Source organism: Gymnogyps californianus, chromosome 10 (assembly GCF_018139145.2).
Source record: "Gymnogyps californianus isolate 813 chromosome 10, ASM1813914v2, whole genome shotgun sequence".
In the NCBI taxonomy this organism is placed as follows: domain Eukaryota; kingdom Metazoa; phylum Chordata; class Aves; order Accipitriformes; family Cathartidae; genus Gymnogyps; species Gymnogyps californianus.
This window is the reverse complement of record NC_059480.1, coordinates 20,174,062-20,191,568: the sequence shown is the minus strand read 5'-3', so window position 1 is coordinate 20,191,568 and position 17,507 is coordinate 20,174,062. Positions and strand designations below refer to the sequence as shown.

The 17,507-nt window shown below is 51.8% G+C and overlaps 1 protein-coding gene across 1 annotated transcript; it reads left to right on the top strand.

Moving 5' to 3' along the window:
* The first annotated feature begins 6,300 nt into the window (after positions 1–6,300).
* Positions 6,301–7,248, top strand: SOX2 (SRY-box transcription factor 2). Its single transcript, XM_050902631.1, has one exon. It carries the CDS (start codon positions 6,301–6,303, stop codon positions 7,246–7,248), a length of 948 nt encoding a protein of 315 aa, XP_050758588.1.
* The last annotated feature ends 10,259 nt before the right edge of the window (positions 7,249–17,507 follow it).

Here is a 17,507-nt window from a genome sequence, read left to right as displayed (position 1 = left end):
AAGGCTCTTTCAGGTCTTCGGATGGAGGACAGTGGATAGACACATGGGAAGTGTTGTTGTTATTATTTATAGCACCGTTTCTCTGCTCCGATTAAGCGCCGTCTAAATATGAATTCACAGTATAGACAGCTAGTCTATAATTTGAATTAAAATGCCCCCAACGAGCCCGTCGCTGGAGAATTCTGAAATCACAAGCCTAAGTTGACACAATGAGCCCATGGTGTCAATAAACCATGGGCGAGATGGAGAGATTGTCACTCCAGACCGTAACAGTTCTGAAAGTGTCATTACCGTCTGTCCTGTCAATGAGCTCCAAATTAAGGACTATGAGGAACAGCGAGATAAAAGTCACCGTCTTGGCTCCATTATGGGCGATCGTGTCAGTGATCTGAGAATCACTGGAAAGGGCTTTTTTTTTTTTTTTTTTTGTCCTTTTTATTTTAATGTACTTTTCAAACCCTGCCTCGGGATGCCAGGGTTTGAGGTGCGCTGAGGAGAGAAGCAACCTTGAAGCACCCCAGGCTGTGCCTCAGGCGTTCCCATTGAAACTGCCAGAGCTTCTTCGAGAAATGGTGTGAATTCAATGGAGGAGCCGGAATAATTCCATCAAAACTGCACTGGGGCCAAAGAGGACTTCATTTGATTTGGGCGACACGTGTGATCCCATGAACAGACACTTTTTTACACCATTATTTTCTTAAGTCAACACAAAAATGGTGAAGGGGAAAGAGGGAAATAAAATAGAAGCCTCAACTTTAGCAAAAGACAATACATCTCTTTTTGAGATAGCCCCTTCCAGGCGTTAAGACTTTGAGAAAATGTCCCCAGTCTCTCTCTCCTGCGAGCCTGAGAGAGTTAAGGGGACTTATTCAGGAATTGGAAACCTTCAATTCTGGATTTTTGTGCCTTTGTGGGTTTAAGCAAAGCAGTTAGCGTTCTTCAGGAGGGGTTTTGTGTTTAATATACATGAGTTCATTCAACTACAATGGGAAAAGAAAACTCATTTGTTCTTATAAAACTAGGAAGGAAAGATAACTTTAAATAGACTGCCAAAAAGGATCCTGCTCGAGGGGGTTGCCTTCCCGTTAAAGGGCCTACATTCAACTGTAATTTCACCCCGTTATGTTGTGCAGTAATTCCTGAGTTGATCCTCGCCACTGGTGCTTGATTTTCTGATTTACTTTTAAGGTCATCTAAGAAAAAGTACGGGCTTCAATTATACTCTCCTCTGGGAAGGAGGTCTGGGGAGTGGTATTTTAGATGCAGGGAAAAAATCGCGGCGAGTTTGAGGAGGCTGTTGGCTATTTATGAAGAGTCCTGGAAGCGTGTTTGGACAATCGGCTTCTCAATTTATTGAGAAGCCTTTTGAAAGCGACTTTGAGAGGTGGTGTGTGCGAGTCGGCTTTTCTGCTGTTTATTGTGTATCTTAAACTCGTCCCAGGATCTCCGCTTTATTTATTTTTTTAATTTCCCTTCCCGTAGCACTGGAGAAAAGGTGGAGCCGGTTCTTTTTCTTTTTTTTTTTTTCCCCTCTCTCTCTCTCTTTTTAAACTCCCCGCGTTCTGTTTTTTAGCGCCCTAACCCCCCAGCAGCAGCGCGCCCACGCATGCGGTGGTCCCCGGGAGGGGAGGTGGCACAGGGGCCACTCGGAGGCACCCGCCGCCGCGGGCGGGCTAGGGGAGAGATCGGCGGCGCGGGGGAGTCGCGCCCGCTTCCCCCGGCGACCCCCGGCGTCCGTGGGCCCCGCGGCTCGGAGAGGGCCCGGGCCGTGCGCTGGCCGCCCGGCCGCACGTGTGCTCGCCCTGCGGTTTCATTAGGGAGAAGGAGGATGAAAGGGGAGGCCGGGAGGAACGCGGAGCTCCCTCTGCATTCCCCGGCTTTCAAGGGTCCTTAGAGCCCTTGAATGAAATTATTGGGCGAAATGGGGTCTGGCGGGAGTGATCGTGACTCGCCCCCCTCGTTGGTTTGTACGTGTAATGCCACTTCTGAGAGCGACAATCGGGCTGCTTGCTGGACAGGCAGGGACAAAAAGGAGATTAAACCGTTTTAAATAATAATAAAAAATATCCAAAACGTAAGCAGAGTGGATTACGCTTGCTCCAGCGCCTCGGTTCCCCCCAGATTCCCCTAACAGCCGCCCTCGGGCCTCGCAGAGAGGGTGGCCCCGGGCCGGGCCGCGGCAGCGGCGGGGAACCCCGGCGGGCCGCGGGCCGGTCGCGCCGCCGCCCTCACTCAGGCCCGGCCCCGCCAAACTTTTGAAGTTGATTTGAGCTCTTTCTTCCAGTGCCCGGCGGTTGTCGCTGGGTCTCCGTCCGTCGCCGCGTGAGAGATTTATTTGGCTGAGGAAATCTCGCATTTTCCCCACCTCGGGAGCGTGCAGGAGGCTGGGGAAAGGCGGCCCTGGCGGGTCGGGCAGCGGGGCTGCTCCTGCCCCCTGCACCGTCCGGGGCCCCTGCCCCTGCGCTGAGTCCGTACCCACTCGAAATGTGGGGGTTTTTATTCTAGGGTATTCCAGGGTAATATCTCCCCAACTTTTCCTCGGGACACTACCGCAAAGTCACCATGTGATATTTGAAATTCCCCAGAGACTGGGGTATAGTTAGTGCGTTAAAACTTCCCTGGCTAACTTCGGCTCCTGAGCGCTGGGCTGGTACAGCATCAGAGGGGGAAAAGGAAATTTCTCTGTACATTTTCGTCTTCGCATATTTTTTTTAACGTAATGAAATTAAAACTTTTGGAGCTCACGGTTGACGTTTTGCAGAAAATTGAGTTATCAAGGCAGTAATTATTTCACAGGGAGATAAAACTCTCATAGCCCTAACTGTCAAATAGGGCTCTTTTCAGATTTTAATTACAAAATAAAATTAGTCTGCTCTTCCTCGGAAGGGTTTGTGAGTGGCTAAACAGAGCTTTCCCCAATACTGGTGGTCGTCAAACTCTGCTAATTAGCAATGCTGAGAAATTCCAGTTAACAAGGACATTCTCTAAGTCTCTGCAGGTTCCCTGCCGTTCGCCTTCATTTCCATAAGAAGATTAAGAGTGGAGGGGAACACACTCAAATGCAGATGCAGAAAAGAAGCGTTTTTAACAAGCATCATAATAGTAAGATGCTTGGCTAGTTCTCACCTAATTACTGCAAGTTAAACCTCTATTTGCAGCTAAGGACAAAAAATGGAGCTGCAATCTCCCATCTCCACAAGACTGCTTAATAGTTTGCTTTAGATTAGTTACTAGTAGGTTCAGGAAAAAAATAATATGAAAATGTGTATATTCTTTCCGATACAGTTAACACGATAGGTTGTATCCTTAGGGCTTTTAGAGAAATCGGCGAGTATTAGAACAATAAATACATAAAATCCAAGTAGTTAACATTCATTTTCTTTTTAAGACACTCATAACCTGGAAATAAGAGTGCGTGTGCCGCAGAGCCCATCACTGAGAACATTTGCAGACTATTTGTTTAATGTAAGCACTTTTCATTTCCATAAATTATACCAAAGGCAACGATTTTTTAAATCCACTCAGATAGTAAGCCATCCCTCCGCAGGCCTCCCTTCCAACGTGGTTATGTTCTTCCAGAGAGCGGTGTTGTTATTGTCATTAATACAGAAAATCTGGGACCATTTCATCTTTTTTTTAATTTTATAGCCAGCATCCCGGTCTGCCTCTGCTTCCGCTTGTGTGCGTGTGTACATATTCCCAACCAAGCACACCTCCATACCCAGAGGAAAGGCAGAAAATGCCCCAAAAGAGCCATCGCCCTCACCTTATTTTCTGTAGTGCATTATTATGTATATATGCCAGATAGTTTATTGCATCGATGATTAAAACTGTTAATTAAAATAGAGCTGTAAATACTCCCGATAACACAATTGTTAGGCATTTCCCATCCTTTATTCATATGATAAATGCAATTAGGGAAGGGCCAGGCCCTGAAAGCCCTCCAGCATGCACAGGGCAGCCCACGCCACCCTGGTCCTGCGTGGAGCCCCGGGCCGCGCACCCCACGCACCTCCTGCAGCTACAGCCGGAGCAAAAATAACATTTTGCCACCACCAGCTTATTACCAGTTTATTACGATGAACAAGCACCACCGCCACCCAGCCACCCACCTCCCTTTTTTAAAAAAAAAAATTTAATTATCCCCAAGATTTTTATTTAATAACGTTATCAACTGCAGCCCAAAGGGAGAACAATAAGAAAGTAAACAGCCGCCGTGCCCTCAGGAGTGTCTGGACAATCAGAATCCGTTTATATCCCACATCTCGTAATTTGCACCTATTTTTCGACGGTTTAACCTATCACTTATCCACGGGTTATATATACATTTTCGAATTAAACACATTAAACCCGATAGGATTTATTTGCATAATCCACACACAGAAGAAGATGCGTCCTTGTTCGCTGGCGGTTTTTTATTATTATTATTTAGATTGGGTGTAATTGCCCGGTCCCTTCCCCCTCGCCCCGGCTCCCCGTCCCTCTCCCGGCTCCCGGCGGCGCCTCCCCGCCCGGGGCGCGGCCGGGCCGGCAGGGGGCGCCGCAGCGCCGCGGCTGAGCCCGCGCGGGGCGCCCGGGCGCTGCCCCGGCCCCCGCCCGCTCCGCGCCCGCCGAGCCCGCCCGCGCCCCGGCCCCCTGCTCGAGGGTCCCCCGCCGCCCCTCACCCCCTCCGGCTTAACGCTGTGAGGGGAATCGGACCGCAAGGCGGAGCAGCCCCGTCGGGACGGGAGAGGCGCGGAGCGACGGCGGGGCACCGCGGATGGGGCCGGCCGGGGCGGGCGCGGCGGCGCGCGTGGAGCGGGTCCGGCGAGCGGCTCCCCCCGCTCCCGCTCCGCGTCCTCTCTCCCCTCCTTCTTTTGTCGTCAAGTGCGTTTTAGCAACAAAGATCCCAACAAGAGAGTGGAAGTAAACTTAGCCGGGGCTTTGTGCGGCCCGTGTAGTGACAACAAGAGAAACAAAACTACCTATTTGCAGCGCCCGGCCGCGCCCCCCCCCCCCCCCCCCCCCCGCGCTGCGCGCCCACCCAGCGCCGCCCGCGCCCGCACAATGGACGCGGGGTAACGTTACGCCGCCGGGCCCGGCCGCGTCGCGGGACGGAGCTCGCCCCGGCCCCCTCCCCAGCCCCTGCAGAAGGGGTCCTTGCCCCGCTTTGTGTTCTGCAGGGATGGTATCTGGGGGACTCGTGTTTGCACTGGATACCCCCCATCCTCCGAGGCCGGAGGAAAGGGCTTGGCGTTGCGTGCCACGGCCGGAACGGAGCAGGGCCCGGGGGATGGCCGGGAGGAGGGCACAGCCTCTCCCCTGGCTGTGCGGTGCCAACTCGGCTCCCCGGCGGCCGCAGGCAGCAGGGCGGCACGGGAGAGGCGCGGCGCCGGAGCCGGCTGCGGGCTCCGCTTTCACGGGGACCCCACGCCCGCGGCGGCCGGGGCTCGGCGCGCTGCGCCGGCCTGGACGGGGTGAGCGCTGGACAGGCAGGGCCCCGCGCAGCCGGGCGGCCCCTCCGTCCCGAGGGGCACTGGCAAAGGGGGATGGGGGCCGGGGGGAAGCCGTTCCCGCTCCGCTCCCCCCACGGCTTCTCCCAGCCCCAAGCCAACACCAACTTAAAAAAAAAAAAAAAAAAACCACCACGTAGCAACAATGCTGTTTACCCACTTCCTCCAAAAGGCGTGTGTGACCTGTTGCTGGAAGGGGGAGATACAAAGGCTTCCCAGTGGCTGCCTGGGCCGCCTCCGGGCCCGCCTCCCCCGCCGAGCCGTCCCGGCGGCTCCGAGCCCCCGCCCCGTTTCATGCAAAACCAGGGGTAGAGACTTGTCCTCAGTGGCGGAGCCGCCGCGCGCTGATTGGCCGGGGCGAACACATTTATTCCCTGACAAGCCCCCATCACATGGATGGTTGTCTATTAACTTGTTCAAAAAAGTATCAGGAGTTGTCAAGGCAGAGAGAGAGAGTGTGTGTGTTTGCAAAAGGGGGTAAAGTAGTTTGCTGGCTCTTTAAGACTGAGGTGGAGAGAGAGAGAGAGAGAGAGAGCGGCAGGCAGAGAAAAGGGAAAAAGGAGGAAGAAGAAGTTTTTTAAAATCAAGGCTCCGGCGGTAATAATAGCAGTTATTAGCATTATTAATCCATCAGCGAAGAGGAAGATCCTGATCTTGATCCAAGTGTGGTTTTGGGGAGTCCCCCTCCCCCCTTTCCTACCCCTCCCTAGGAAAAAAAAAAAAAAAAAAAAAAAGTCCGGCTTGGGACTTCGCTGCGGCTGCTCCTCGCTTCTCTGCTCAAGGCTGGTTCCAGGCAAAAGTAGTTTGAATGTACAACATGATGGAAACCGAGCTGAAACCTCCCGCCCCCCAGCAAACTTCGGGGGGAGGCACAGGCAACTCCAACTCGGCCGCCAACAACCAGAAGAACAGCCCGGACCGGGTCAAGCGCCCGATGAACGCGTTCATGGTGTGGTCCCGCGGGCAGCGGCGGAAAATGGCCCAGGAGAACCCGAAGATGCACAACTCCGAGATCAGCAAGCGGCTCGGGGCGGAGTGGAAACTTTTATCCGAGGCGGAAAAGAGACCCTTCATTGACGAAGCCAAGCGGCTCAGAGCTCTGCACATGAAGGAGCACCCGGATTATAAATACCGACCCCGGAGGAAAACCAAGACCCTCATGAAGAAGGATAAGTACACGTTGCCGGGGGGCTTACTGGCACCGGGCACCAATACCATGACGACTGGGGTAGGGGTTGGGGCCACCTTGGGAGCTGGGGTGAACCAGAGGATGGACAGTTACGCGCACATGAACGGCTGGACCAACGGAGGCTATGGGATGATGCAAGAGCAGCTCGGCTACCCGCAGCACCCGGGCTTGAACGCGCACAACGCGGCGCAGATGCAGCCCATGCACCGCTACGACGTGAGCGCCCTGCAGTACAACTCCATGACCAGCTCGCAGACTTACATGAACGGATCGCCTACCTACAGCATGTCTTACTCCCAGCAAGGGACCCCGGGCATGGCCCTGGGCTCCATGGGCTCGGTGGTCAAGACGGAATCCAGCTCCAGTCCCCCCGTAGTCACTTCCTCGTCTCATTCAAGGGCTCCGTGCCAAGCTGGGGACCTTCGGGACATGATCAGCATGTATCTACCAGGTGCTGAAGTACCAGAACCAGCTGCCCCAAGCAGACTTCATATGTCCCAACACTACCAGAGTGCACCTGTTCCTGGCACAGCCATTAATGGCACACTCCCTCTATCACATATGTAAGACAAAGGGGCCGGGGGGGCGGGGGGGAAGGAAAACTAGACAAAACAAACAAACAACAAAAAAACTTTTATTAGAAATTCTGGACTTTTTTTTTTTTTTGGACTATTTTTGTACAGAGAAAACTCGGGGCGGGGGGCGGGGGGGGGTGGGGGGGAGAAGTTAAACCGACAAGGAACTTGTATAGATCTCGGAGGGGAAGCAACTACGCAAAACTTTTAAAAAGTTCTAGTGAAAACGGTAGGAACTTTGCAGAAAGTTTGCAAAAGTCTTTACCAATAATATTTAGAGCTAGACTCAAAGAGCGAAGAGGAAAATGTTTTAATATTTGCAGGCAACTTTTGTACAGTATTTATCAAAAGAAACATGGCAATCAGAATGTCCATTGGTAATATAGAGAGAAGGAAAAAAAAACAAACTCGCGAATTTGCCAATTATTTTTTAAAAACAGAGTCTACTTGGAGCATTGTGGCTTTGGCAGCTGAATTTATAGCAGCTGCGAGAGAAGAGGAAATTATTTTACAGCATTTGGACATTTAAATTGTTTTAGAAATTGTACAAAAGACAAAAAAGGTAGGATGAGTACTTGCGAACCATGGGCTTGGTTTGCTGTAAAAGGGCAAACGTTTAGATTGTACTAAATTTTTTTTTTTTTACTTCTTGTTAAAAAGCAAAAATTGCCATGCAGGTTCACACACCGTTTGTTAATTTATAATAACTTTTTGTTTCCAGACTTCATCCTGTTCAGAGAAAAGAAAAGGAAAAAAAAAAAACAAACAAAAAAAAAACAAAAAACCCCCAACCTGAAATTACTGTGTTTGAAATATTTTCTTATGGTTTGTAATATTTCTGTAAATTTATTGTGATGATATTTTAAGTTCTTTTTTTTCTCATTTTCCGTAGTTGTATTTTAAAGATTCGGCTCTGTATTATTTGAAATCAGTCTGCCGACAGTCCATGTATATATTTGAACTAATACCATCCTTATAACAGGTACATATTCAAGTTAAGTTTTTACTCCATTATGCACAGTTTGAGATAAATAAATTTTTGACATATGGACACTGAAGTTCCGCTTGAGTCTTGGATTTATTTTTGTAACGCAAGATGTTTTTTAAATAATTCATGCAGTAGAAGGTGTCATCGTAGCCAACCGAGTACGATAAATAATGCAGCAATATATATAACGCATGAATATTTTTATAAGCATGTAGAGAGAGAGAGAGAGAGAAAGTACGATAGCTTTAATGGAATAACTGCCTGTGCCTCCTTCGGGGGGACGGGAATGAGGAGTCAGACGCTCGTTTCCCAATTCCCTTCCCTTCCCGAGGAAGCCGGGCGCGATGGGCTAAGGGGGGGTTCGGACTCGGCTCCTTTTGACCACTTGTTGCCTCCGGCGGGGCCGAGCCGGGGGCTGGCGGGGCGCGGAGCCGGCGCGGGAGCGGCAGCCCGGCCAGGGGCACTGCGAGCGGGCGCCTTGTTTGCACAGACAGATAATTTATTTCTCTCTTTTCCCAACGGTGCCTTCTTCCTCTGGGGCACGCAGGCGGGGAGCCGGCTTTTCGCGGCTGGGAACCGTAAGGCGGCCGGCCTGGCGGGTGCAGCTGCGGCGCGGCGCTGGCAGGGGGCTGAGCGCTCCCCGCTCCCTTTGTTCGGGACTTCCCAAACTTTCCTCTCCTGGCTTCTGGGCAGCGCAGGAGGAGGTGAGAGGTGGGGGCGGGGGTGGGCTTGGCCGGGCAAAGGTAAGAAACAACAAAAAGCGAACGAACAAACAAAAAACAGTCGAATGCCAGAGACTTTCACGCTTTATCACAGCTCTTTCTTGAATCCTATTTCTTAAATTGCCAGCGCGGTGTAGCCCCGTTTCGGACACTCTCTGCAGCCGGTCACAAGCCCCAAAGAGAAGCGGTGGCGCCCGCCAAATAGGAGGAGAGATCCGCCATCCGTGCCAGGTAGAATTTTACTTTGTACAGTTGTAACCGCAATTGCCGAGGAGCCGGCTCCGCGCTGCTGCGCGCTGGCGGCCGCGGCCGCGCTCCGGCCGGCGGCAGGGCCCGTCGCCCCGGCCTAGGGCAGGGGCAGGGGGCGGCGGGCAGCAGAGCTGAGCAACCGCAGCGGCAGCCCGCGTTCCTACCCCTGAAGCCCCAACGTTTACTTGGTGCTGCTAACGCGGCTGCGATTTCCCTTGGGAAACGTGCGTGAGGGAGATGCAAATAATAATAATAACAATAATGACAACAACAACACTAATAACCATTTTAAAATGGTGCAAAGTTGGGGGCACTGTGATTGCAGACTGGTCGTGTGTTCTGCTAATGGCCTGTTGTGCATGGCAAGGGAAGGATGTGACGGTTGGCTTAGGCAAGGCACAAAGTGGGCACTCTGGAATAGGGGCAAGCGTTGCTGAGCTTTTCTCTCTAGTATTTCTTGTCTGTCACTGGATTTCACTTTAGCCTGGGGAGGAAGAAGGCAGAAAAAAAAAAAAAAACCACGCAAAAAAAGTTACCTAGCTGGTTGTGGCTTTTATTTGGTAGTGCTATTTCCTAGGCTCAGTTCTGGCCTCCATCCTTGAAGCCTGGTGTCCAGATGAAAACTAACATTGCCAGACTAGGAGATGTGGAGTTTTGCTCACTGCCTGGTTTTGTAGTTTAGCTCCCTTTGTCCTTATTTCTGCACCGTCGCGGTACTTGGGCAGCACAGCAATTCTTGCAGATTATCAACCTTTTCTGTTTCTTTTACGTTAATGCAACCAGTAAAATATTCTTTTTCAGAGCTGTGAGCGTTTGCAATGCGTCTGGGGATTATTCACGTGGTAACGAGCCCACATCCCCGCTCACGCTCGCCTCCCTGGGAAAAGAGAACCAGGAATAAAAGCCCAATCGATATCGCGATTCCATTTTTTTAAAGCAAATCTTAGCCAATTAACAGCAATAAAACCTGGCCCCTTTTTGAAGTGCTAACTAAAATATTCGAGGGGGGTAGTTGGAAATGTTGGTCCTTTTACAATTCGCATAGAGAAGGCGAGCTAATACCATTAAACAAAAGGCACTAAGCTACATATTCAGGCTTAGTGAATTCAGCAACTTTTTATATGGGCAATTTGTTTAAGCTTAGATTTCGGAGTACGATGTGGAATATATGTGGTTGAAACCTGATCTCCCTTGGACAGATTCCTTACATCCATCCATCCATTTATCCGTTTAGAGAGGATAACCCAAAGCATTTTACACGTACAGCTGAACGATTTTATTTTTAAAGTGTTACTTGGAGGAACGCCATTGTCCACTGCTAATTTTAAATTCAACACATTCGGTAACCCCATTTACACCTAAGCCATTATCCTGGGCTTTCGTTTATGGCAGCTGAAATGTGTGGCAGAGCTCGTGGGTATGTTTTTATTTTGGTTATTGAAGACCTTTTGGGTTGTCCGTGTTTTCCCTCTGGTGAATTGTTGTGTGCTGTATAGCCAGGGTGACACTCGGTCCAAGAGCGCCAGTGTAATGTTTCGCTAACCTTCTACAGAGCCGAAATGAACCCAAGGATAAGATTATAGTTTCCCATGTGATTTTTTTACGGCTTTTTAAGGACTGGGGTGTTAAAATATTTTGCGGAGCTGGAGAGGTAGATTAGCAGGGTTTCTTGCCAAAGCTGGGAAGCTGGTATTACAGACTGTCCCAGGGGGAAATCGCTCACATTAACCACTAAATGAATATTTGACAAGGGCTCATTCGGGGGTATTATTACTACAAACGGGTCCCTACTGGACTTTCCAAGGGTCAAAGAGCAATGGTTCAATTAATTATTTAGACTGTTAGTAGATTTGGTTGTAATAGCTGTACTTATTTCTGCAACCGACAGCTTCTTGCGGTGGGGGACCTGGGGAGAAGCTCTCTGCCTCGCAGCCCCTGCTCCAGCCCGCGGGCGGGCAGCAACGGGGCGAGCGGCTGCCGGCTGCCATCAGACATTTCTTGGCTGAAAACACATTTTTATTCCTTGAGATGCCCACTGGTGCCGTGTGGGACATCGGGAGTGGCGGTGGTCCCCGCAGCAGCGTGTTCTCTCTCAAGATTAATTCCTCTTCGTCCCCAACGGGCAGCAGACCTGTATATGTGTTTCCGAATAGGAGGTAGATAGCTCAGCAATTTAAGTAGTATATAATATAGGTCCCACTGAAAGAAAGAGGCCCATTACTGATAGGTGTGATTAGATACACTTCAGTTATTTAAATCCTGATCTAACTCAAATATTAAAATCTAAAGCCTGCTTTGGTGCGTACGAGATTTCCGAGGATGTGTGCAAAAAGCTGACATTCAGACGGCTGGAGAGCTTCGTCTTTGCGTTTTTTAACGCCAGCCAGCCTCGCCTGACACTGTCGTTTCAACATTTTTGTTGTTGGGGGGGGAGAGAAGGGAGGATTATTTTGTTTAATTTCTACAACAAACATGTCCGCAGTAGTAGATACTAAAAAAAAAAAATGCTGGGAGTGTGCGATTAGGTGACAATAATATATGTTGAATGAATAAGAGATAAGCTGCAAGGGGGGAGAGGGAAGCAGTAATTACAAACCCAATTCATTCAGCTTTTCAGGACTTTTGTTGTGGGAGCTCCATTGACGGGCTTCGAGCTGCCAGTTTTCTCACATTAAAAAGAACTGATCAGCGCCTCAGGGGGACAAGCAACACCGCTTAACTGCATAGTGATGGGGTCCTCATTTAGAGCCATTACAACAAGAAAATTAAACAGAGCCTTTGTGTGCACCAGGTTTACTTTTCAATTGCTGACAGTTTATAGCTAACTGCTCAGAGATTGAAGTTTGATTGCGGTTTGATCGCCTGCTAGTTAGCACCACCGCTATTTTAGTTTTGGTAATTAAAACCAGTTTTTCTGACGATGGCACGGGGAATTGCACGAAGTTTGGTACTATTTTGCTTTTGAGGAATCAGTTCACTTGGCGAGGACGCACAGCGCAGAAGTGAGTGCGGGGGCTGTTTCACTTGCGAGCTGAAAAGAAAAGGAACCCAGGGATGGAAATTCTCGGAGCTGCACACTTGCCTTGTGCGAGAGCGGGAGGGCGAGCTCCGTACCCCGGGCCGGCACCGCGCCGGGCTCCCGACCGGCTCTGCCCGGGGACCGCGCCGGGGGATCGCGCCCGCGCCCCGGCCGCGCTGCCCGCTTCGCTCCGCGCTTCGGAGCTCGGCGGAGCTGTCTGCGCTGGCAGGTGCCGGGCGGGCGGGCGGGCGGGGAGGGAACAAAGCAAAACCCCAGAGCTTGCCGTGATGGTTTTTGAGCTTTGCTTCTGGAGTACGCAGCGGATTCGCTGTGGCTGAGCCCTGCGTGCGTGTGTGTGAGTGTGTGTGAGTGTGTAGCGTGTGTGTGCGTGCGTGTTTGTATCCGTGTGCGCCTGTGCGTGCAGGCGGAGGGGGCGCGCCGAAATGAGCTGTAATTTTTCATTATAATTTAGCAAGGTTAGTAGTGAGCCGGGCTCGGACACTTACTGCATGGGAAGGTTCGTCCCTGCCGGCCCGGCTCGCCCGCAGGAGACGCCTGCACCGCTGAAGAGCTGTTGGCAGGAGCGCCGGGGGGGAGCCCGTGCTCGAGGGTCCCGGCCGGGGGCGGCCGGGCGGGGAGCAGGGCCGGGCCGCGGAAGTTTCTCCCGGAGTTTGTCTCCGGCAACTCCGGCTGCGGGAACCGGCGCGGCGTGCTGCCTCGCGGGACCGCTGCCACGCGGACGAGAGCTTTTACAGCGTGTTTTTATGTCTTTTTTTTTTTCCTTTTTAATTTTCTTTTTAAAAATTCTTTTAGGGTTTCTATGTGGGTTTTTTGCATCCCCTTCCCCGCCCCCGATAAAAGACCCTCTCCCTCCCTCCAAGTGCGTTTCAGACTCAAGTGACCGAGCGGTTATTCCAAGGCGGTTTAGTTCTTCAGAGGAACGAGAGGGCCCGCAGCTCGGGGGGGAGGGGGTGTCCCTGAGGGGCACCCCACGGGGCGAGGGACTGGCAGGCCGTTCCCGCGGGGACTGGCGGAGCTCGGTGGGGCCAAAGTGGCGATGCCGCCGGTTCCTGGAGGCTCTGGGGGCAGCGGGACCCCAGCAAGCCCCGGGGGGGGGACCCTGCCAGCCCCGGGGCACGGAGCTGGGCTGTGTCCTCTCGGCTCCCCAAAGCGCGTCCCTCTCTCCGGAGCCCAGCAGTGGGCACAGGGCTGCCCGGGCCCCCCCGGCCGGGATCTGCCCCCGCTCCCGGGCAGGCAGCGGAGACCCGCGCCCTGGGCCGCTGCCCCGGGGGAGCGGGAGGGGAGGCCCGGCCCCCTGCGGGCTCCCCCGCCCCGGGACCTCTGTGACCCCATCATCTCCGCAGCAGTTAGGGCTGATGACGTAATGTGGGCGCTTTTCTGCAGAAAGTCGTGATTAACGGGGGGTGGAGTGGGGTAGAGGGGGGGAATCCCACCGGGTGCTGGAGAGAAACAGGCCTCTGCAGAGCCTCTCCCGCGGGAAGTCTCCGGAGAGGTGCCTTGGGACACACACACGCACACTCACATGCACACTCACACACACTCACGCACATCCTAGGCTGTGGGCCTGATCCTGCAGACCTGCCTCCCCACCTGCGGGCAGCTCCCCGGAGCTGGGGAGGCCCGGCCGGGCGAGCAGAGCTTACTCGGGCGAGTAAGGACGCCCAGGGCCGGGTCCAGCTTAATTCGAACCAAACCCCGCAGCGTTCTGCAGGGCGGCCGGGCCGGCTGGCTGCGCCCAGGGCGGGAGCCGGGGCTCTCGGGAGCGGGCCCGGGGCCGGGGCCGGGGCCGGGGCCGCGGCCGGGGCCCGGGTCGGGGCCGGGGCTCATCCCCGCGCTCTCCCCGGCTGCCCGGCTCCTACCAGGGGTGCGGATGCCACGGGAGAAGCTCTCCAACGTGTCCTTCTGGCATTTCTTGGCATGATGGTTCCTTTAAGCTCTTACAAATTGCAAAAGTTGCGGAAGACAGAGAAATAATTAATGTATTAAAACAAGCAGCGAATTCCTCAGGAGGCACCTTATCAACTCCAGCCACACTGGCTTCATCCCTCCTCGTATGCTAATGCCCCGTGACGTCACCGGCGCCAGATTGAATGTGAATCAGTTATGAAATTATTAGTTTTAGCTTAAAAAGCAATCTGGCTCTCCCGCGAGTGGGGTTTGCGTTGCTGCGGGTTCTCGCTCCGTGTCCTCCCCACGTTATGCACACACAGTAGTTGCGACTTTCCTGTCACATGAATCAATATTTCCAAAGCACACATCCGAACAGGGGTTGTAAAGAAACCCATAGATTAATCGGGTCCCGTTGCTGAGACGGCTGTGTCTTCCTTATCGATACACACATTACACCCGAAACCAGACAATCGGATTTCCTCCTACTTTTCAGGTAGGCAAGAGCTCCTTGTGATTTATTTCTGTTAAGATCCCACTGAGGGGGTGTGATTCTTTGCCAGCGTCTGCGAAAAAATACCCAGGAGTGTTTGCTTTTGCTCGCGATAGAGGAAAATGGGCCAGAAAGGGGGGAAATATAGAAATTTTTTTGCTGTTTCAAATAGATTTTTAGTTTGGATTTTGAAAAGGAGAGCAGCCCAGCGGTGGAGGGCCAAGGGATCTGAGCGGGGAACAATGGGAATTAACACCGTTTCAATCGCTGAGGCCACTCTAATTAGATGTCTGGATCCGGCGAGATCAAATACCTCAATCTAAACCCCTCGGCTCGGTTTCTTTTGCTTGCAAATGCTTCTGAAAAACGGTTCTTGAAGAAACCAAACTAACCCTAAATTCCCCGGAGTCCCTTTCGAGGAGTTTTGCCGATAACAACTTTCTCCCCGGGTTAGGGGGGCCGGCGTGTCCCCTCCCCGCGGTGGCCGCCGGCCTCGGAGCTGCCCCGTCGCCCCCGCCGCCCCTGCCCGGGCACCCACGGCAACCCCCCCCCCGCCAACCCCCCCCTCCAGTGCTGAAGGACACTTTGGTCTCTTTGGCCGTTTCTTTCTCCCCGTCTCCCGAGAGCAGGCTGCTCTGCTACCATGAATTATGAATAAACTTGTAGCTCTTTCTCCTGGGGACACCCGACATCGGCCCCTCGCTCTGTTCTCTGTGGCTGCGGGGGCCCCGGCGCGAAGCTGCCCCCGGCCGCGGGGAGGGAGATGGCACTCGCCCCAGCTCCTTCTTCCAGCAGCCCCCTAAGCAAAGAAAGGAAGAAAGAAAGGAAGGAAGAAAGAAAAAGTTGTAACTGGCTGAGAAGTGAGTTTTGTGACTAATGAAATCCAAAATGAGAGGCGAATATAAAGTATTGTAAGATTTCTTCCCTGCCCCCCCGGCACTGATTGGCAATACTCTTTTTTTTTTTTTTTTTTTTTTTTTTGTGTGTTGGTTTGAAAAGCAGGAAGAAATGTAATGAATTGAGTGCTGTCAGAGATGTCTTCTCTGTTGATGTGGTGAATGGCAGTAGCTCCCTGATCCAGTGCAGGTGCAGTAGAGCTGGGGAATAAAAGAGGGGGGCTCTCTGTTCAGTGGAAAAAGCACATTCCCTACAATAGACCACACACTGCCAGCCAGCACGGCATCAGCTCACACTCTCAGACTTTTTTCGCCTCTTTCCACAGTCCTGAGCTCACAAAATGGCTATACATTAGCACTAGTTAGGGTTTGCTTTTAATGAACAGTTGTGACTCCTTTTGACCAACATTTAAATCTGCTGTGCTCTCTCTGAAGACAGGTCTGTTTTGATCACAGGTTTTAAAAAATGGCCCGTTTCCTCACAAGGCGGCTCATTCAGGGCCATCAGTTGCATTTGATTGGGGGGGGAAAAAAAAAAAGCTCTCGATTAATAAAACACGTTTTTCAAGTGCTCCTAAAGTTTTTTTTTTCCTTTTTTTTTTAATATATATAATAAAATGGTGTGGGAAGGAGGAGAGACACTGTTTTTAAATGGATGAGATGGTCTAATCCTATACACGAACGCATATTAATCCTGTTTAGAGATAACCTGTCTCCTTTTTGGCTTAATATATTATCCTTATACACGGATAAAAACTTTGCGCTCCTATTAATTCGGTCCAGATTGGTTTTTCTTGGCTTATTTCCGTCATTTTCCCCCCCTGCTCCCCCCCCCCCCGCCCCCCGGCGACCTGCTCAGAGGAAGCTGGATGGTTACACTTGGTTACTCAAGTTTTATTCGAAATTATTTCCAGAGCGAGGGCTCACTCCTCAGCCAAGGGGGCTGATTGATTCTGTCCCTCTCCGCCTCGCATTTAATGTGCCTCGTCCTATCGCGGCCAAGCCAATGAGCCGGGATTTTCGTGGCATCCCGGAGCAGCCCTTGCTGATTCCTCTTGCACCTATCCTGCAAGAAGTAGATTAAGCTCTTTTGGATATACTTGCTGATGCATTGCGCTGAGGAAAATTGCTCGGCGTTTGCTTATAAAAACCCATGTTGCTGTGAAAGTTCTTTTTTTCCCCTAATCGTGGCAACAAATAACACCAGGTCCTGCAACAGTTTGGCAAAGCCATTCTTTGCCTGAATACTGCTAAACGGGAGAAGCTGACAGCTAACTAGTTATTACCTGAGCTCCGAGTAAACTCCCCCCCCAACTGATAACAAAACGTGTTGGCAATAAATGACATCAGAAATAACAGTCAGATGCCGGTGGGTGCCTGGAGCACGTTTCCAGGGGTCAGATCTTGTCATCCCGCGCACAAAAGAACGGATCTTGTCTACATAGGAGAGAAGAGATCATATCGATGCGCCTATATGAAAAATACAGCTCGTTTACACTTTGTTTTCGGGATGTTTCAAACCCGCCGGAGCATCATCACCTGACAGCGCCTTATTTACTGCCAACAAGTTGGAGCTCTCCCAGCGCTAATCTTTGCCTCGTTGCGGCTTAATGATAAAAGAAGGAAAGTTGGGGCTTTGCCGGGGGGTGCCCCGTCCCTCCTCGGGCTGGGTGTGCGCAGGGTGTCCGGCACCGCCCGGGAGAAGGAGGTGCGAACCGCCGCTGCTCCCCGCTCCGGGTTCCCACTTTCTTTCCCCGCGCTACTTGATAGCCTTTGTGTCCTATTGCTGCACACACCCATAATTAATCCTCCTTCTTACCGCTTACATCCCGGACCCAAGGGGCAACTCAAACCTATTTAGATCGCTTTGGTTGGTTGCACAAATTTAAGTGGCAAATGAGTTATAAACCTAATAACTGCTTTAATAAAAATAATTATTTGATTATGGCAGAGAAAATTTGCTGGAGTGCAAGGAT